The 22,159-nt window shown below is 43.6% G+C and overlaps 1 protein-coding gene across 8 annotated transcripts in view; it reads left to right on the forward strand.

Moving 5' to 3' along the window:
- The first annotated feature begins 1,923 nt into the window (after window positions 1-1,923).
- Window positions 1,924-22,159, forward strand: part of SPDL1 (spindle apparatus coiled-coil protein 1) — a 49,071-nt gene continuing 28,835 nt past the window's right edge. For 2 of the 8 annotated variants that reach the window (XM_038414127.2, XM_038414124.2), the window contains exons 1-5: window positions 2,155-2,195; window positions 15,005-15,195; window positions 17,055-17,231; window positions 18,350-18,544; window positions 18,886-19,035. In XM_038414127.2, the coding sequence (XP_038270055.1) occupies window positions 15,037-15,195; window positions 17,055-17,231; window positions 18,350-18,544; window positions 18,886-19,035 (681 nt within the window). In that variant the 5' untranslated portion in view covers window positions 2,155-2,195; window positions 15,005-15,036. Of the gene's footprint in view, window positions 2,196-4,721; window positions 4,810-8,810; window positions 8,964-15,004; window positions 15,196-17,054; window positions 17,232-18,349; window positions 18,545-18,885; window positions 19,036-22,159 lie in introns of those variants that run through there. The other 6 variants (XM_038414123.1, XM_038414122.2, XM_038414126.2 and 3 more) reach the window with 6 other exon arrangements.

Genomic DNA, 22,159 nt, shown 5'->3' on the forward strand with positions numbered 1-22,159 from the left:
GGGACTGCAGGCAGGGCTACCACGAGACCACCAGAGGAGCTGTGATGGGGCCACTTGTCCATAGTTACTTAAACATTTAGCCTACTTCCTGGTAATTTGGGCTCCATGATCCTGTCAGTTTCAAAACTATAATTTTGGCAAGTTTACATAGTCCTGCAGTTTGGACTATGGGGATACAGACAGCAGTGCTGTAACTCATAGAATATCAGGGTTGGAAGTGACCTCAGGTCATCTAGTCCAACCTCCTGCTCAAAGCAGGACCAATCCCCAACTAAATCATCCCAGCCAGGGCTTTGTCAAGCCTGACCTTGAAAACCTCTAAGGAAGGAGATTCCACCATCTCCCTAGGTAATCCATTCCAGTACTTCACCACCCTCCTAGTGAAAAAACTTTTCCTAACATCCAACCTAAACCTCCCCCATTATTCCTTGTTCTGTCATCTGGTATCACAGAGAACAGTCTAGATTGGGGTAGGCGAACTGTGGCCTGGATCCGGCCCACAGGCTTGTCCCCCATGGTGCTGCAGGCCCCACGCCAGCACCACATCCCTGGGGCTCCAGGGGGCGGAGGGCTCTGTACATTGCCCTTGCCTCCAGGCCCCACCCCCTGCAGTTTACATTGACTAGGAACAGGGAACTGGCCAATGGGAGCTTCAGGGGAGGTACCTGGGGGTGTGGCAAGGGAAATGAACAGAGAAGCCCTGTTCTGCCACACCCGGCCCCCCCCAGAGGTGGTGCTGGCCACTTCCTGGAGTGGCACTGCATGGGGCCAGGGCAGGCATGCAGGGAACCGGCCCTGGCCCCAGAGCGCACTGCTGTGGCCCCAGAGCCGCTTTAGGTAAGCGGTGCCAGCCCAGAGCCTGAATCCCTCCTGCACCCTGCCCCCCAACCCTAAGCCCCCTGTCTGCACTTCACACCCCTCCTGCACCCCAACCCCTCTCCTGAGCCCCCTCTTGCACTCTGCACCCCAACCCTCTTCCTTGAGCCCCTTCATATACTCCACACCCCTCCTCTGCCCCAATCCTTTGCCCTAAGCCTGTTCCTGCACACCACACCCCAACCGCCTGCCTTGGCCCTGCATACAATTTCCCCACCCAGATGTGGCCCTTAGCCCAGAAAGTTTGCCCACCCTGGTCTAAAGCCTGTTTGGAACCCTTCCTTCAGGTAGTTGAAAGCAGCTATCAAATCTCCCCTCATTCTTTTCTTTGGTAGACTAAACGGTCCCAGTTCCCTCAGCCTCTCCTCATAAGTCATGTGCTCCAGCCCCTAATCATTTTTGTTGCCCTTCGCTGGACGGTTTCCAATTTTTCCACATCCTTGTAGTGTGCGGCCCAAAACTGGACACAGTACTCCAGAAGAGGCCTCACCAATGTCAAATAGAGGGGACCGATCACGTCCCTCGATCTGCTGGCAATGCCCCTCCTTATACAGCCCAAAATGCTGTTTGCCTTCTTGTCAACAAGGGCACACTGTTGACTCATATCCAGCTTCTCGTCCACTGGTGGAACGGACGCTGCCAACGTGAACAAGAGTCCTAGTTCACATTTACATTGCCCTCTTCAAACAGGACTACATCCCTATGGAGTAAGAACTTCAGGCCTGCAGCGTCCCTGCGGGGGAATTAGTGTGGCACTCTGGTGCACGCTGCGAGCCACACCTTTCTAGTCTGAACGATTTGGTGTGTTCAGCACCGCCATGGAGCTTAATCAGTACAAGAGCGCAGAAGAGGCACTGAAAGGGACAAAAATATATCTCAGGGTGGGCAACTCGTCCCACCTGCAGTGAGGCGGGTGCTGTTGTGCACCGCTGCTCTCGCCTGTGCAGCAAGCAGGCGCACGCCAAGGGGTCAGTGCACCCTCCTCCCACAAGCCGCCCGCCACAGCCGCTTCTCTTGGCGCGGCCCGCCTGAATTATGGGCTTCGCACATGCGCAATGGGAAAACGTCGGCTGACCGCGGTCTTCTGCGCCTGCGTACTGCGATCCAAAGCTCACGCGCCTACACGGTGGTGAGCGCACGGATTCGGGGGGGGGGGGAGCAGAGGGTCGGTGGGCGCATGCGCGTTGGCGCGCCAAGAGGGCCGATGGGAGGGGTGGAGTTTGTTGTCGCGAGGTTTGTGGGGAAAGGCTAGACCTGGAGCCGAATTTGAACGCGGCGAGCGGAGCCAGAGCTGAAAGCCTCATTGCAGGCCGGGCCGAGTAAGCGGGAGAGTCCGGGGGCCGTCACTGCCGCCGCTCTTCCCTGAGGGCTGGCGTCGGCGGCCGCCGTTAGCTGTCGCGGACTGGGGGCGGGTTTGGGTTGCCCCTTTCCCCGGGCAGGCGGGGGCGGGGGCTGGAGCTGGGCGCACGGAGTCCCCCTTCTCCGGGTGGAGCTGGTCGGAGCTGACTGTCCTTTCTTTCCTTCTCCACGCTCCCCTCTGCGGAGGCTGCTGTGTGGCAGTGCTTGAACCTGCTAGACTCCGCAGTAGACTGAGTTTTGTGTGTAGAATCATAGACTACCGGGGTTGGAAGAGACCCCAGGAGGTCACCTAGGCCAGCCCCCTGCTCAAAGCAGGGCCAATCCCCAACTAAATCATCCCAGCCAGGGCTTTGTCAAGCCTGACCTTAAAAACCTCTAAGGAGGGAGATTCCACCACCTCCCTAGGGAACCCATTCCAGTGCTTCCCCACCCTCCTGGTGAAAAAGTTTTTCCTAATATCCAACCTAAACCTCCCCCACTGCAACTTGAGACCATTACTCTTCCTTCTGTCATCCTCCACCACTGAGAACAGCCAGTGACCAACCTAGAAGAAATTTCAGGTTGCAAAGTGGAGCTCTCAGAAGTCAGGGAATGACAGGAGTCACATGTCAGTTGCAACTGTAATTCAGCCCCCTTGTGCATATTTATTATCACAGTTTTATGTGCCCACATACATTTTAGAAGAGAGACCCTGGTCTTATTTAGCGCATGGAAGGGGAAGTGCTCCCTGAATGAGTTCTCTTGGTTGTTTGATGTGTGACCTTATTTACTCCATATTTGCCATTGTTACTGTAACTGCTCAGTGCTAGTGCACGTCAGACCTTAGGGCAGAGGTCGGCAGCCTTTCAGAAGTGGTGTGCCAAGTCTTCATTTATTCACTTTTTAATTTAAGGTTTCACATGCCAGTAATGCATTTTAACATTTTTTAGAAGGTCTCTCTGTGTTTATACATTATATAACTAAACTGTTGTCATATGTAAAGTAAACAAGGTTTTCAAAATGTTTAAGAAGCTTCATTTAAAATTAAATTAAAATGCTGATCTTATGCCATCGGCCCCGCTCAGCCCGCTGCCAGCCTGGGGTTCCGTTCACCTAAGCCGGCAGCAGGCTGAGCAGGGCCTGCGGCCAGGACCCTGGCTGGCAAGGGGCCGGCAGCCAGAACCCCAGACCGGCAGTGGGCTGAGCGGGGCCAGTGGCTGGGACCCCAGACCGGCAGTGGGCTGAGCGGGGCCAGTGGCTGGGACCCCAGACCGGCAGTGGGCTGAGCGGCTTAGCCCGTTGCCACTCAGTCTGCTGCTGGTCTGGGGTTCTGTCTGCCGGCTCCTGCCAGCCAGGGTCTCACTCAGCCCGTTGCTGGTCTGGGATCCTGGCCCTGCCCACATAGAGTGGGTACCTACCTTCTTCCTGGTTCTAGCCCATTCTCTTCCCCTCTCTGCACTGAGCTGAGGGTGGGAGTGCACTGAGCACTGGGCTGGGAGTGAAGGAGCAGGCTGGGGGTTTGGGTGTAGGATCTGGCCAGGAGCTAGAATGAGGGTGGGGGCTCAGGGTTGGAGCAGGAGATTTGAGTGTGGAATGCTTACCTGGGCAGTTCCCATTTGGTGCGAGGGGTGTAGGTGGGAATGTGTGTGGGGGATGCAGGAGCTCCCGTTTGGTGCTGAGGGTGGGAATGTGGGGGGTGCAGGAGTCAGGGCATGGGGTGTCGGGGGGCTGGGTATGTATGGGAGGTGCAGGAGTCAGAGCAGGGTATGTGTGAGGAGGGTGCAGGAGTCAGGGTAGGAGGCTGGGGGGTGTGTAAGAGGGGTGTAGGGGTCAGGGCAGAGGACTGGGGATGTGCCCTAGGGTTGTGGGGGTGCTCTCAGCCCCCTGCCCAGAGTGGCTCATGGCAGGGGGCTGGAGGGGATATGCCCTGATTCCACACCCCAGTCCCCAAGGCCCCGTCCCCACCTCTTCTGTGGCTCCGCTTCTACTCCTCCTCACAAGGGCCATCAGCTGATCTGGGGCAGTGAGGGAGAGGCAGGAACCCAGCATACTGGGGGAAGAGGCAGGGGAGGAGGGAACCTTGCCTTCCCTGCAGCAGCAGCAGCCGGCAGGAACAAGCTTCTTCATCCTGACCCCGCAGGGGGGACGGACGGACGGGATTTTTAATGGCACGCTGCTGCCTGCTGGGGTCCCAGCCGCTGGCCCTGCTCAACCCGCTGCCGGCCTGGGTTCGGCAGTGGGCTGAGTGGGGCTGCCAGCTGGGACCTGGCAGGCAGCAGCATGCCATTAAATATCGGCTCGAATGCCGTAAGTTGCCAACCCCTGCCTTAGGGTGTTAAGTTGGTTACCCAAAAAATGAACATACAATTAGTAATCATCTATGAAAAGTTTGGTTTAAGTGATGGCCTAGCAACATGGAGGAACTTAGTGGCAAAAGGGAGGGATAGAAGCCAATTCTGTGGACAGCATTCAACTACTTTAACCATCTGATCTCCTTTCTCTTCTAGTAGTCCCATGCTTCATGCCCTATGTCTTCTAACTGTTGCAAGAAACAAAACAGACAACAGCCAGCTGTGAAGTTGAGGACTTTGCAAAGTTAATAATGTTCTTTTAATGTAATTGTTGTATACTTTCCTAAGATGTTAAAAAAGCAAACTTGAGGGGGGACAGATTCCTTCTTGTGGCATCATACTGATATCCACATGGTTAATTAGCCTCTTTGTGGACCTGCATTAGAGAGGAATGGGACTCTTTGACTGTAGTTTTTACAGATGTTTGCTGACAGCAGAGGTGTGGTAAAGACTTGGAAATCTTGAATTCTATTTCAAACTCTAGAAGGGAGTGTGCACTAGTGGACAGATTTTTTTCTGTCCATTTCCCCTAAGCTTGACCACCTTTGCCCCATCCTAGTCCTATCTCTTTCCCACTACTGGCTCCTTGTCCTAGTCTCAGCTCCTTAGCCTTCTGTTCCCAGTTCCAGTCTCCTTGCTTAAAAGTCGTAGGTTCACCTCTCCATATTCCCTGTCTCATTCTTCTTGTCCAGCCATTCCCAGTTCACTCCTCTGCTTCCTAATGTTTCTTGCCTGCCCGCAGTCCTTGTCCCCACTAGCTTCCAATCTCCCTTTCCAGGCTTCTCATTTGATCTGTGTTCTTGCATGCCCCAGCTCCTTGTCCCAGTCTCTTTACCCAGCCAGTCGTAGTTCACTCCCTGCACCCTGGCTCACTGTCAGATCTGTCTCCCCTTTTCTCTTCCTCATCCTCTGCATCTCTTCTCAGTTCTCTCCACTCACCAGCTATCTGTGTTACATCACCTTCCTTCCCTGGCTCCCAGACCTAGTTTACTGTCAGCTCCTTGTCCTAACCTACTCTGCCCTGCAACCCCATACAGTTGAATCAAATGGCTTTCTCCTCCACACTGCCTGGGTGGGAGCGGTCATAGAGAGCATAGGAGAAACAGACTCTGCTGTCAGCTCAGGTGCCCAGCCAGAGTGAAAATCAGGATTCATCCTTGTAGCGCTAGGCTGGAGGGAGCATAATCTGTCGCTCCGTGGGCATGGCATCTATGCAGTTTTGTCATTTGATGGAGCTATGAGGGAATGGAGTATGCTCTGTGGGTTTGGTGTATGTGCCATCCCGTCATGTGTAGATATTCTTGTGGGGATGGTGCATGCTCATGGAGGATGCAGTCTTCAGAAATCTTAGCTGTTAAATTCCAGCAAATGTCCATTGAGCGTGTGTGAACTGCAGTTTTTTTCAAAGGCTTCCAACTTGATGAAATTTGGCTGGATTTTCATGGCAATGGCAAAAGGTGCATCCCTAACACATCGGTCACCCTCCTTTCTAATTTCAAGTCCCTATTCCAAAGCATGGTGAGAGAACTTTACAAAGAAAAGATCCACAGACATTTTTTTTAACATGGGGGAAAAAGTTTTTTTCATTAGCATTGTTCGCAGAAATGCTTGAATTATTTTGACTGAAGCGTTGAAAAGAAAAAAAAAAAAAACAAAAAAAACAGCCTGAGGTAGATACATGAAGTGGAAAAGTTCAGCCTGAAGAGTTAAAGTTTGTAAAGTTAAAAGCAATTGAAAACAGGATCTTATTGTGGGGAGTGTTAAGCAAATATAGTAATAGATGGTGCTACCAGCTCTGTGTAGAATATCCCCTTACTTAGCCTTGCTCGTTCTTCCTCTCTTCCCCCCTCCCCCCGCTTCCTCCTACAGTGCAAATGTAGACTGGTGCAGGTGTTTCTCCATGTGGTTGACCCTTGCTTTGACAGAGGTTAAATATTGGGTAACTTCTGCAGTGGTTCTCAACCACGGATATGCGTACCCCTTGGGGTATGCAGAGGTCTTCCAGGGCAGGAGTTCTCAACCTTTATTTCTGAGGCCTCTCCAGAATGCTATAAAAACTCCATGGCCCACCTGTGCCTATAAAAGCCAGGGCTGTCGTTGGGGGTTAGCAAGCAGGGCAATTGCCTGGGGCCCCACGAAGCTAAGTTACTCAGGCTTCGGCTTCAACCCCAGGTGGTGGGGCTTGGGGCCCCGGGCTTCAGCCCTGTGGGGCTTCAGCTTTCTGCCCTGGGCCCCAGTGAGTCTAATCACAGGTTTCAGAGTAGCAGCCGTGTTAGTCTGTATTCGCAAAAAGAAAAGGAGTACTTGTGGCACCTTAGAGACTAACAAATTTATTAGAGCATAAGCTTTCATGAGCTACAGCTCACTTCATCGGATGCATCCGATGAAGTGAGCTGTAGCTCACGAAAGCTTATGCTCTAATAAATTTGTTAGTCTCTAAGATGCCACAAGTACTCCTTTTCTTTTAGTGAGTCTAATGCCAGCCTTGCTTAGAATCCTGCCCGCAGGGGGCCCCAGACCCCTGTTTGAGAACTGCTGTTCTAGGGGGTACATCAGCTCATCTAGATATTTGCCTAGTTTTACAACAGGCTACATAAATAGCACTAGCAAAGTCAGTACAAACTAAAATTTCATACAGACAGTGACTTGTTTATACTGCTCTGTATACTACTATATGCTGAAATGTAAGTACAATATTTCTATTCCAGTTGATTTATTTTCTAATTACATGGTACAAATGAGATAGTAAGCACTCTTTCAGTAATAGTGTGTTGTGACACCTTTGTATTTTGTCTAATTTTGTAAGCAAGTAGTTTTTAAGGGAGGTGAAACTTGGGGTACGCAAGACAAATCCTACTCCTGAAAGGGGTACAGTAGTTTTGAAAGGTTCAGAGCCATTGTTCTAAAGCAGCAATGTCCAATGACTTTCTGTAGGGTTTTTGGCTTCCAAATCAATAAGGCATTTTTTGAAAATTTTACTGGCCTTGAGAGGCTGGTAAATGATTGATGACAGCAGATTTTGTGGGAGGTAAAGCCATCTGTGTTGACTCTTCTTCAGGGAGTTTTGCCTCTTGTCAAATGGAGGAACTGGCTGGAATATCTGGAGAGCATTGTTTATATTGTGAGTAGAGGGGATATGCAACAATTAGTAGGTAGTTTGGCTTTGCACTCTGTCCTGTTGTTGCTGTTTCCAAGAATGAAAAAAATAAATACATGGATCCTATCAGTCTTGCATTAACGTTTTAAGATTCAGGTGTAAGAATCGTGCATTGTGTTTTCAAAGAAGCGTTACTTCAGGTAAGTAAGTTTACCAAACTTGGTATAGTTTCAAAGAGCCTGGGAATGGGCTTGGGCTGCAGATTGCTTTCCACAGAGCTTGAAAAAGCCAGTGAAGCATGGGGAGGTGAAGAGGTGGTGAGAGAGACTACAACGTGATGTTATACAGAATCCAAGTTTTTTGTTTAAAAATGAGTTCAGCCCTTGTGGCTGTGAAAACAGATGCACTGCTCTCCTCCAGAAACTGCAGATAGAACTCCTGCAACTCAGCTGCTGCTCAGAGCTCTGCCAAGTAGCTGCTAAATTAAATTAATAAGAACCTGGTTGCTTTTGTTACTCTGAACCTTGGGCTTGTATTTATTAGCTAACTATAGAAGTATTTTAACATGACCTTGAGTAGTTTAGTTAACCTGATGGGTTAAATATGACTTAGTTTAGACAGCGATCTTTATGTGTAACATTTTGTCAGCAGATCATGGGTAAAAGCTCCTGGAACCATCGATGCTAGCTTAAGTGATAAACATGCAGGTCACTGCCCATGCTGTTCTAACCCCCCAAGTAGCAGCAAAATGTCACAATTCTCCCTCTTCCCAGAAGTGGATGTTATGGCAACTGAGCTTTTCATGACAATGTTGCCCCTGAAATATTTTAGAAACTTTTCTTCCCTCCCTCTTAATTTTCTTTGAGAAAATTTTCTACTAGGTTTTGTTTGCTGGTTATCCTTTGAGCTCCTCAGAGGTAGGGAGTTAAAGAAGAGAAAGTGTATAGGAATCAGGTTGAAATTTGCAGATTGTTTGTGTTGGGAGTAGAGCAGAGCCAGGGATGTAGCTTCCTATTTTTTACTGACTGGTGCTCTTTACAGAGAATCTGTCCTTTGGCAGCCTAGTGTGGTTTTGCTGTCCCTGTACTAGCTGACAGCTGCCTCAAATGGGATTTGAATGGGATTTGCATTTCCATAGGGTCTCAGTCTGATTTGCATTTTCAAAAGGCAGCAACAGACCTGAAAGAAGTGCGGAGAATAGACTGATATGCCCAGCTTCAGCTATGGGCAGAAACTTTGTTCATATAAATTAAAGTTGTACATTGAGGATAAAATCTGAATAGTTTAATGGACTCGTAAAGGTGAGTTAGAAATGTTTTCTCAGAGATTTCTTAAAAAAAACAGACTTTTTGATTAAAGCAGGGTAAGAATGTATTTCTGGGGTAATTTCAAATTGACTTTGTATTGTCTTTGTTTCCTTTATAAATCCACACTACAAGCTGTTAGTCATAGTTCATTTACTAACATTGAACAAGGAAGTGGGAAAAATGATCCTGTGCATGAGTATAAATTTGGTCTGCTATTATTGGCACAATATCAAGGCTGTCTAATATCACTAGAGACCACCTATATTCCTAGTTAGTCCTAATAGCCTTCTTTTATGAGCCATGAAGAATCTAGAGTTTTAACTACCAGGGTGATAGGATCTTAAAAATCTTACGTTTTAGAGTCCTCCTTGTCTGTGGCCAGATGTAGAGGTTATAAATGCCAAATTTGGTGACAAACGCATGTTAAGATGATATGCTGATAAAAAAGGAAAAGATAAGGACTCCTGGATTCTGTTTCCAAATCTGCTCAAACTCACTGTAATGATCTAATTTCTCTACCTCAATTTTTGTGCTGTAAAATGGTATTTATTTCAGAGGGGGATCTGTGGCTTAAGCAGGTACTTGTATGAAGAAAATAATGCAAGAAGAAGGGGATGTAGTAAAATGGAAAGGCAGCTAATTTCAACCTAATACAAGGAAACCATTTTTTAATACAAAACTTGTAGAACTTGCTGCCACCAGATTGAGACCAGTATCTTGGTAGAATGCAAAAGAAGAATGACGTGTTTATCAACAGCAATGCCATCAGTTAAATTAGGTGTTTAAAAATAATTGTTTAGAGCAGTGGTTCTGAACCAGGGATACGTGTACCCCTGGAGTATGCAGAGGTCTTCTAGAGGATAAATCAACTCATCTAGATATTTGTCTAGTTTTACAACAAGCTACATAAAAAGCACTAGTGAAGTCAGTACAAACTAAAATTTCATACAGACAATGACTGACTTATTCTGCTCTACATACTATAACACTGAACTGTAAATACAATATTTTTATACTGTTGATTTATTTTATAATTGTATGGTAAAAATGAGACAGTAAGCAATTTTTCAGTAGTAGCATGCTGTGACACTTGTGTTTTTATGTCTGATTTTTGTAAGCAAGTAGTTTTTTAAATGAGTTGATGGTATGCAAGACAAATCAGACTCTTGAAAGGGATACAGTAGTCTAGAAAGGTTGAGAGCCACTGGTTTAGAGGGACAAAAATCTCAGCAGAGTCTGGTTTATGGTCTGAGTACTGACATAGGGGTTAGGAAGAAACTTGGGTTATGGATACGTTATTCCATAACAGTGAACTAAAATTTTTCACACTGCCTATACAAAGCATTTGGTACTGACCACTTTACAGGACAGGATACTGGACTAGATGAACCCAGTGGTCTGAGTTTGCAATTGCTGTATTTCCAGGTGTTTGTGGAAAAGGCCTAACAGTGGCTGGTATGCTTGGGAGGTAAATTTTGATATGGTTGGGTTTTTTTGGTGTAGTGGTGAGGAGCAGCTGTAAGCCTCAAATAGAGTTGTAATGTTTTATTACAAAAGAGACTGTAGGCCAGGATACTTCTTTTTTATGATACAAGATGTATAAACACAAATGGCTTTTCATTTGTAAACTTGAGTCAACCATTAGCAGTTAGTTCTTGTTGTGTCAACTTGTGATGCTCTTCCAAGTGATTATGCTGTACTTAACCTGTTAACCATTTAGCCATATGTTTCTCTTATCAGGCTAGCCTATGTTTTCAAAAGCAATTAAGAATAAGCCTCAGACGCAGTAGATAAGTAGACTAAATACATTAACTGTTTTAGAAATAATTCCAATTTGTTCTCATTCACTCTACTCCAACTGTTCATACTACTCCACCATATAACTGAGTAGCTGATAACACATATGCATGTAAATAACTTCAATAGAAACAGTGGAACTATTTGCATGCATGTGTTGGCAGAATTAGGGCCTAGGATTAAGTTTTTGTCTCAAATTGTTAGTTTAATGTTCAAGACTGACAAGTCTGTAGTTTTAAGTGGGATCATGCAACAGTATAAAGAATTGACAGTCTCGAATAACCATGCTGAAACATTTAATTACAAAATTAACTGTGCCCAGAAGGCATTAATTTGGACAGTTTCTTCAAGAATGAAACATTAGTGATGATCTCTATATTTTTAAAGATACTTGGCTAGATCCAACAACAAAAATGTTAGAGCTGAAGTATATGTAGTCTGAACTATTTTATATTGTATCTCCTGTATGTTGAACTTAAGTTTTGACTATCCAACGATGTACTAAAATTCGTAATCAGATCTCGGCTTGTAATTTCCCAAGCTTTTCTAGTTCTCTACCTGGAGAACACAACGTTTTCTTTTTTGGTAGTAGAGAGGTATGAATAAGAACCTCCATAGGGTATTTAAATGCCATATGATTTGAATAAATATGAATAGAATGCCAAAATAGTAAATAAGCAAAAAATGAGTGTGTGGAAGAGCAAAGGCATACTGAAATATCTGTGACAGATGTCTTCATATGTAGTTGTACTCTGTCTCTTGGGGGGTACAGATTGCTCCAGATTGCTGTGAGGGAACCAACCACTAGATCCCATATGCTTTAAGCTTCTAGAGCCTGAACAGAGTCCAGGCACAGACCTTATCTTGGAGTCCCTGGCCATACTTTCAGGATGCAGGTCTTCTGTCTAGCACCTATTCTTGACAGTTAAGACCCCAAGATCTAACTGCCTAGTCCCTGGTAGTAGTGCTGACCCGACCCTCCCTGATATCTTAAACACACACTTTCAGAACTCTATGCATGTGGGCATTCTGAGTCCACAAATAAACCCTTTGAGGACAAGTGATAGGTGTAACACAACTTATACACGGATTTTGCACAGGATTCCTAGCCATTGTTGGTCTTTACTTAAGTGCACGAGAACTATGGCAGTCTATACAAAAATAAACTCTACACACATTTCCCTGCCTCAGTTTCCTCCTCATTCCGAGCTTTCTTTGGGTTAGGGTCAGTTTTCTAATGTTGTCCAGGGTCTTTCTGCAGTACATTACTTGTCTTCCTAACCATGGAGCCTCTCCTCTGCTTCCTCCTCAGCTAGCTTGCTTTGACCTTTATGGGTCCTGAAGCTAAATTCAGTCCCCTGTTTTTAATAATAAAAAAAAAAACAACCATAAAAAACATGCCAAATCTCTTCTTTCCCAGAACTCCCTATGGTTCTGAGTCTTCTCCGGCAATGTTTTCAGCAGGGATGGGTTCCTGGGCCTATGTTGTTGAACATTTGTATCAATGACCTGAAAGAAAAAAATAATCACAGATAGGTAGTTTCCAGGTGACACAGAAATTAGGTGTGTGGTAAATTGTGCTGTATTGGAGACCAGTCTCCTTTGCTGTTAGGATCTCTTGGTAAGCTTGGTGCAAGCCAACAATATGCTAAATGCTAAATATAGCTAAATAAAAATGTTCACATCCAAGAATAAAGAAGATAAGCCATAATCACAGAATAGGGGACTATCCTGGGAAGCTGTGACTGTAAAAGATTTGCAGGTTATGATGAGCTGAACATGAGCTCCCAGTACAATGCTGTGGCAAAAAGAGCTAATGTGATCCTTGAATGTATAAAGAGGGCAATCTCAAATTAGGAGTGGGGAGATGATTTTACCTTTGTATTTGGCACTGGTGATACCACTGCTGGAATAAAATATCCAATTCTGGCATCCACAGTTCAAGGAGGATGTTGATAAATTGGACAGGGAGAAGAGCCATGGGAATAATGAACTAATTAGAAAACATGCCTTTAAATATAGTGACACTCAAAGAACTCAATCTATTTAGCTTAACAAAGAGAAAGTTAAAGGGGTGACTTGATCAACCTGTAAATACCTAGGCGGGGGACAGATATTTAATAGTGACCTCCCCAGTCTAGGAGACTAGGTATAGAAGAGGAAGCTTGAGAAATTCAAACTGGAAATAGCCATAAAATTTTAAGTAATCAACAGTAGGAGCAACTTACCCAAGGTTGTGGTGTAGTCTCCATCTCTGGTAATTTTTTTTTTAAATAAAGATTGGACCTTTTTCTAAAAGATTCTCTATTACAAACAGGAATTATTTCAGGGAAGTTCTCAGGCCTGTGTTATAACAGAGATTATACTAGATGGTCATAGTAGTTGGTCCCTTCTAATCTTGGAATCTATGAAAACCCACGTAGTGGTTTTATTTATTTATTCTTCCCTCTTCCACCCCCAAAGGCTACCATTAGCATCTTGGGGTCTTTGTTCTACATTTGAATATTATCTCAACTCCAGACACCAGCACCACATTTAGGGGTTGGGGAAAACTTGTTCTTCCAATTTCTCTAGTAATATCGTCAATCCCTGTGTGTGTGTCTGGTGTGTGGAAAGTGGAAGAGGGCCAAGACTATAACAGGGTTCAAAAAAGAACTAATTAATTCATGGACGATAGGGCCATCAATGGTTATTAGACACGATGGGCAGGGATGGTGTTCCTAGCCTCTGTTTGCCAGAAGCTAGGAATGGGTGACTGGATGGATCACTTGTTGATTACCTGTTCTGTTTATTCCCTCTGGGGACTTGGCATTGGCTACTGTCAGAAGACAGGATACTGGGCTAAATGGACTTTTGGTCTGCCTCTCTCTAGAAAACTTCTGCCTATAGCATCTGATCTGCTAAATGCAGAAATTTTTGGTTGAAGTTCTATGGCCTGTATTAGGCAGGTCAGGTGAGATTATCATCATGGTCCCTTCTGGCCTTAAAATATGATTGTGGGATTTAATATTCCAGTATCCTCTAAAGTTAGAACAGTTTGATGTGACTGAGTTAATATTAATTTATAGAAATCATAATTGAGAGATAATTATGGAACCTTTTTGTGCCATTTTAGTTAGCTTTCAGAGGTGAAATACTTCTAACATAAAATGCTCTGAAACTAGTAGTTAATCTGGCAGCAGTGCCATCCTCAATACTGTTTCTTGCCCTTTCTGTTATGACTTTGATTTCTGCACTAAATGGATGGTATGCACAGTAGGCAACATTGTAGATAGTATTTGCTCCGAGTTATGAGGTGTTCACTCAAACCAATCTACTTGTCAAAAAATTAAATGAACTCGAAGATTAAGTTTCTTTAGTTGGTCTTAAACAAATTACAGTATTAATGTATCAAACAGAATATTAGAAACGGTTCACACTTCAATGCTTAACTAATAACTATAATATTCAAAATGTAAACTTGCTACTTGGCACTCGTTTGTCACTAACATGTCAGAAAAATTAAATGTAATAAAAGCAAGACAAAAGTTGATGCTAGAAGACTGGTTTAAGGACTCATGGAATGGAAACTGAATATATTCAGAGATTTTTTTTTAGTTAGAAATGTTTTGCTGTAGCTAAGTCAATCAAACTTCTTATGTTGATAAAAGTTCAACACCCCCAAAGGTTGGGGGGGTTGGGTTTCTACCATGCCCGTACAAGAATAAACATGGTTATAACTAGGGCTGTCAAACAATTATAAAAATAATTATGATTAATCGTGAGATTAAAATAATTGCAAGATTAAAAATAGAATATCATTTATGTACATATTTTTGGATGTTTTTCAAATATAGTCATTTCAATGACAACAAAGAATACAAAGTGTACAGTGCTCGCTTTATTATGTAAATATTTGCACTGTAAAAAATACTATTTTTTCAATTCACCTCATACAAGTACTGTAGTGGAATCTCTTTATTGTGAAAGTACAATTTACAAATAGAAAATTTTTTTACATAACTGCACTCAAAAACAAAACAATGTAAAACTTTAGAGCCTACAAGTCTCTTTATCTTGGTTTTTCCTTAAATGAGCAGAGTCAGTTCTTAATTTTATTCTTCAAAAGTCCACTACACCAAGACCATACATCATATTGGAATGTTGAAAAGGAATTTTAGAGAGAAACTAGGTTTTTTATATTGAGCTTCGTTTTTATGTTGACTCTAAATTTGTTTTTGCTCATCTTGTATGTGCAGACTTCCAAAAGAAGCTGGACGGCGAAAAGAAAATGGAGACAGAGGCAGTTTCTAATCTTCGTCGTCAACTGAAGGAAGCAGAAGATGAGCGGAGAAAGGCAGCACAATATGGCTTGCATATACTGGAACAACAAAATGAGATGCAGAATCAGTTAGATCAGCTCCGGAGTGAATTGAGCACCAAAACTGAGGTAAACTTTTATGTTAGATTTGATGGAATATTTTTATTTTTTGTAACTTCAATATCATTTTTAACTTTTGTGATTTTTAAACTACTTTAATTTTTACAGTTGTGGGAAATTAAGCAGGGAATGGTTAGGGCAGCTCTGAAAGCGGGATGAGGCTCCCAGTGTGGCAAACAAACCCAAGACACTTGGGCACAAGGTGTTTTGGGGGGGGACACTGCGGCCCTGGCCTGGCAGAGCAGAGACCTATGGCCAGGGTTGTGAGGAGGAGGACAAGACCCTGGATGTGTGGGGAGGCCACCTTGCTGCTGAACACTTTGTGCCTGGGGTCAGTCCTGCACTTCTGGCTGGTGAGTGAGCGAGCAGGGCTGCGGACAACTCCCTCTGCGGCTGCTGAGCTCATGGCACTGAATCCCTGCAGGCACAAGTGCAGGGAAGGCTGCAGTCCTGGTAGAGAGGAGCAGAGGACCCCAGCTCTCCCAGCTGGTGAGAGAGTTGGGCTGTGACAGCAGGGCTGCAAAGGGCTCCTTGCACTGCTGGTGACACCTAATCTCTGCATGTGCAGAGAAGGCTGTGGACTGTGGGGAAGAGGATGATCTCTTCCAACCCCGGGCCACAAGGGAGGTCACCCTGCTGTCCACAGGCAGGCACCACGTAGCGTGGGGTGGCCTCTCCAGCTGTCAGGGACTGCTATTCTTTCTTGTGGCCCTGGATGGGGTCTGTGGCAGGGCAGAGCAGGACTGCAGTGTTTCCTACACTTTGTGCCTGCAAGAAACCAGCATTAACAACACTGGAGCTGTGCAGGGAGCCCTTCGCAGTTCCATTGTTACAGCCTTGTTCCCTCACTCATGTGACAGCAGGGTTGCAGAGAGTTCTCTGCTGGCACAGGGCAGGTGACTCACGATCACTGTAGGTGGAAGGACGGGGGAGAGGCTGTGCTTGTGCCAACTGTTACACATGGATAATTTTGTGTTGATTTTTAGTCAGTTGAAATTGACCTTTTCCAATATCTCTAGATTTCAATCAAATTGTGCCAAGCCTAATTATACTCATTTATTCTAGAGTGGTGTTTTTGCCATTCTATCTGTCTCATTAGATTCCATTGGTTTAGGCTTTTATACTATCCTCTCCTTAGGATAGCATCTTTTTCCAAATTTCTAGCTGAATGAAAGCATAAAATGTAGGAAACCCAAGCTCTTCTTTATAGTTAGCTAGCACACTATTTTGGAAGTCTTGTAATAAACCACTGAGATGATTGTTCAAACTGGAAGCTGGAATGATAAATGGGACTTGCATCTATTTTGTCACATGTCTGCCTGACATTCAGATCAAGTTTAACAGTGAGTAAACATTTGAATAATTCTTTTCCTTCTTAATAGCTTACATGACATGTTTCAGCTAACATTTTAAAATGATTGTTAAATGCTAACAACACATTAAAGTATTTCATGTTATATTCATGTTCCTCATGTTAGTTGGACACTGTAGATAGACTATAGATTGGACACTGTAGTAGATGTCGCAAGATGGTTCATGACTGACATGCCCAAACACTAACACATGGGGGACCACGTGGGTAGGGGACTCTCTGCAGTCTGCCTGGAGAATTAGAGGAATATAGGAACTACCAAATAAATTACAAAAATTCTGGATGGATGGCTCTTTCCTGTAAGACAGACATGAAAATCTTCGTAAAGCAAGATGATTTTTTTGATGATTTTTGAAAAAGACAGATCAGCTGGAGTTAGAAGTCCTAGTAATTAGTTGGTCTTGGATCTCGAGTCTAAATGCATTAAAATAAACCAGTGCCTGAGGAGCCACTTAAAAAGAAACAAAGACTTATCAATATCACATTTCTTTTTCAGAAATTTGAACAAGACAAGTATTCACTTCAGAGAGAAGTTGAGCTCAAGAATAGAATGTTGGAAAGCTTGAGCTTTGAATGTGATGCTCTTAAGCAGCAACAAAATATGCAACTGGAAAAACAGCGAGAACAATTTGAAAGAATCCACGGACAAGAAATCAGACAACTTAAAAACAAGGTTTGGGATATAATGAACTGCTAAAATGTTGCCGACATACATATTAAGGAATATTTGCAATATTTGCAATAATACTTAACTTATTTCTTGAAGTAATAACTGCAACTATCACCCCAACAAATCAGATGAATGGTTCAGACATACAGCTATTTTTTCCTTCTTGTACTTGGTACCTATATTGAAAATTCCAGAACTCAGTTAGCCATCAATCCTTCTGACCATTTACTTATTTTTAATCAAACTTTCCAGCACAGTGGCACTTAGTAACTAATAAAATAGTATTGGAGACAAAAGGCTGCTTATGGTAGAATTTCAGAGGGAGGAAAATATCAGCAATATTTAAATGAATATTGCTGATTCTATACAAGATAATTAAGTTTGTTCTGCAGTTTGCCAATGAATAGCTGGCTTGAGTAATGTGGAATTTAGGTAAAACGTAAGAAAGAATGTTGTCACAAAACAATGTGGTTGGCTTCATGGTAGCCTGTTACAAAAGCAGTATATTATGCCCTAGCAGAGGGTGCAGCGTGTTGATTCAGCAGACCTCAATGTTACTCATAAAGACCATGTGCTTAGTTCGGTGGTGAGGGCCAGGTTTATTGTTGACAAAGTGCAGTCCTAGTGCGCTGGCTTAATGATTACAGGTACACTAAGAGATGTATGCCTGAGGCAGCATAGCAGCTTAATCAACATAATGTAATACTGGCCCCTAGGCCTGTACAAGATGTCCTTTCTATGACTTCTCTTTTCATACATTGATACAAATAAGTTAGGTATTACACTCCAGAAGTTGTTAGTTACCACCTTTATTCTTGTACCTGGTAATTGGAACAAAATATCCTTCTCCAATATTCTGTCATTCCCTTTATCTTTACAAGAGGTCAGTGCGTTCCTGTACCGTTTCTTAGGCATGTGCTTATGTAGTTATTTGAGAATGCTGTGTATCTCTGTACCATTCTGTTAGGTCAGGAATGTGCTTACTTGATACTAGCTGATACCCAGTATTACTATTTTAGTAAGGCCTACCCTAATTCACAGCCTTCGGTTCATTTTGTTAATTATGCCAGGGGCTCTGGCAATATTTACAATATCAATTGCTTCACTAATGTGTTTTTAAGTTGGAGAAGCTGAAAGCAGACCTAGATGAAACCCGACTAAGTGAGAAACAACTAAAGCACAAAGTGGAACATCAAAAGGCAGTCATTAATGCCAAATCAGAAGAATTGCACATGATGTCTGAACGTGTACATGAAACTATGTCTTCAGAAGTGCTAAATCTCCAGATTGAACTAACAGAACTTGAAAGTGTGAAGGTATGTGACTAATACTTTATCAGTGTAAGTTTATGGTATGAACATTCTATTTGAAGACAAATGTCTACCTCTAGTCTTCTCCTATACCAACACAGTTTTAGAAGGTCATGTACAGTATTCTGCATCTTGTGAATAAACTGGCATACTAATATGGTTCTTCCAAAAGCTAGTAATGATGGCTGGGGCAAAACTTTTTACCTTAGTATGATTGTCACTGAAGGGTGAGAACCTTCTTTTTTGAGTAGGCGACACTGGAAAAAGTTGGACTGATGCCAGAGTACCTAACTACTACGTAGAAAATACAAGTAAAATCATTTTGCTGCTACTTGTTTTTGGGACAGGCCAGTGTTGAAGAGAAGATGAATGAATTGCAATACAGCAAAGAGCAACTAGAACTTGCAAACAGCAACCTACACAACCAGTTGGAACGCCTTCAGGGAGAAAAAGAAGAGAGAGAAAAAGAAATAGTTTCTTACTGCAATGCATTAGAGGTACTGTGCCTATAGTTTTAAGTACCATAATCTCAAATATCAAAATACTACTTTTCATACATAGCTGGTAATGAGAATCAAAATGTGAGGGGTTTATTCACAATTGCTAGGTTGTTAATGATGCAGCGCTTCCCACAAGTACAATTTTTATTTATCTTGATTTAAAGACTTGAGTCTAAGGGATTTCAGCAAAGCAGATATTTCCACGTATGATTGTTTTGTATAGTGTCAATCTAGAATACCAAATATTTTTAATGAAAATTAATGGGAGAGATGTCTACATCTCCTAAACACCTTTTAAAAACTTCAATCATATATTGATACTGGCTTTTTCCATAGATTATACAATCATCTGAGGGGTTATTGAGTTGTGTCCATAAACTTTTGAGACAACAGCTGCTGGGAGGTGGCTTTTCGCTTTGTCTTTGAGTTCCAAGAGGTTGCAATTGACTTCCTATCCAAGGACACACGAGTGGCATTTCCGTTGTTGTATTCGTTTGTGGGGCTTCTGGGAGGGTATACTGATTCTCTCTTTCTCAACCCATATCCAGAAAGTTTGACGGAGGACTATGGCCCATTGAGATGACAAAGATGGGGGCTGGGGAAAAACAGAAAAAAAGATATAGTGCAAATTGTCAGTCCTTTTGGCCATTTGTTGTTCATTTGAGTGCAAAGTTTCATAGTTTTAGGTGACCAGCCACTCCCAGATTATCTTACAATGATGTCCTTGATGGGTTTTTTTTATCACTTGCATCTTGCCAGAAGATACCTACCACTTTGTTTTAGGATATGGACCTTAAGACTGCAATCTGCACCTTTTATCATGAGGAGAAATCACTATGCCCCTTCACGCTATTATCTACATTTTTATTTTCTCCCTACAATTACCAGGCCATATCAGTCACTTGATTTCTTTCTATATTGTCTCAGGGTGTCTGTGCACAAACTCACAGCAGTTCAAAGGTGTTGTTTTAAACTGATGAAACAACCTGTGTGGACATTTGTTTGTTTTGAATTGCTTATATGCAAGTTGCTTAGATTCCTAATACTTTAAACAGTTACAATGGCTAATCAACTATTGTTTAAGAGCTGCTGAGAGATTTGACAGTGGACATTGTGCTGGTAACTTGCTTTTTTCAAGAAATTTTCTGTCCTTAATTGTGTAAAGTAAGAATCTTTTTATCCTTTATCCTGAATTTCAAGCTACAGGGTAGAGCTACATCATCTTGTTCTAAATACTGTAGATCTAGGTCAATAACTAAGTTATACAGTGCCTGCTGAGATACCCAATGAATTGGGTAGCATGTAACTATTACTCAGTATTTTGCTTGGAACAAAAAAGATGTTTTAGCTGTAGCAATTAGAAATTTTGAATGAGTGTACTTTGCAATAAACACTTAACAGCTTTCCCTCCCCAAAAGCTTCGCTCCCAGCCCACAGAGCTAGGACTTCGGCAGTGGCTCCCCATTGGCTGGGGATGCAGGTGCCCCAGTCCCTTACCTCCTGCATGGTTCCCTGGCACAGGCAGGTTTCCAGAGCTGCAGTCCTAAAGGAGGTGCTGAGATGTGCTCAGTAGCAGCCTCAGGCAGGTTTGTAAAGTTACCGGTAGAGAAGGCACGTCCTAGTGCTTCTATTCCTAGCTGCAGCCCCACAAACCTTTCTGCAGCTGAGGCATGGGTATATGGGTTACTTCCCCATGCTGTTTCCTGGAGGGAGGGAGTTAACTATTCAACCTGGTGTGGGGACCGCTCAGATGAAGAGGGGTATTGGTACAAACACCTTGATTGTGGGAGTAGCTTACTAGAGGTCTCCAGGAGCCTGAAAGGTTGCCTGCCTGCCTCCGGTTGGCTACTACACAAGTACTGTAGGATTAATCTAGTACCACTTTGGGCTTCAGCCAGTCATGAGTCATTTTGAACATTGGAAGCTATTACTCACTTTTTCCTTCTGTAATCCCATGAAAGTATAGCTTAGTGGGGAGTGGAATCGCGGTGTTTCAGATCTGGTCAGAGACTATCTGAAGTGCTCCTTTCACTTTAATATGGAGGTAACCTACGGAGCAACAGAGGGGTGGAGAGACACCCCTTCCTGTCCTTCTGACTAAGCCCCATTCCCTGGAAGAGTGAAGATTCTTGGGCTCAAAGCCAGACAGGAACAGTTCCCACAACACTGTAGCCTGAAGAGGGGCTTCACATGATTATCAGGCTTCTCTGCACGTCCCAATAGACTCACTGCCCTGCCTCATGTGGAAGCTTGATAGAGAGCACTGAAAGTTTGTTTCCTCTCATACAAGCATAAGATTTTTTCAGGTCAGAGACCTTCTTGGTTGTATAGTCTCCATCACAATGGAGCCCTGGTTTCTTGATGTTGCCTTCAGGATGATTGGCTGGAATTCTATGACCAGTCATCATAGAAAATTGGTACCAGCCCTAGCAATGTTGTTTTGGCAGGCACAGTGGACTCCTCCTGGTGTCAAGATTAACTGGAATGATGCTAAACAAGCCTGTGGCTGAATTTGTATTTCCCATTTTTTCAGAAAGAGGAGGTGTTGAAATTAATTCCACTATATGAGGATCACATTGCTCTTGCAGTGAGGAAGAGGTTGTTATAGCTCTAGAAACCTCTAGAAAGCCAGTTTTTTTTTTTTTTCTACAGTTCCTGGGAAATAACTTTCTCATTACTTTACATTATTGTGGCCCCTCTGGAAGGTGGTAATGAATGAGCATTCCTAGAAGTCTGAAGATATAACTTAAACAGATGGAGTACACGCTCAGATTGTACCCTGCTCATCATTCCATCCAAAATGCCAGGTCTTTAGGGCCTCCAATTGCTGTAGGGAAGGTGTTTAAAATCTTTCAGTTTGCACGCTTGGCAATTGGGCAACTATTTACAGAGAAGGAAAAGGTCCCTAGTGATGTGAGGAAGGTATATGTGGAAGATTTAGTGAGTAGGTGTCCATTCCACTGCAGAAGCATCCTCTAGTGGGAAGATACCACACTGGTTCTTAATTTTTTAAATTACAAAGCTCAGGCTTTATAGGGGGCATGCCCATTTCTAGCTTTTTTTTTTTTTTTTTTTCCTATCCATTCTGCTGCTTCTTCCTGCCCCATTGCTTGTGTTTCTT

This window comes from Dermochelys coriacea, chromosome 8 (genome assembly GCF_009764565.3).
Source record: "Dermochelys coriacea isolate rDerCor1 chromosome 8, rDerCor1.pri.v4, whole genome shotgun sequence".
NCBI lineage: Eukaryota > Metazoa > Chordata > Testudines > Dermochelyidae > Dermochelys > Dermochelys coriacea.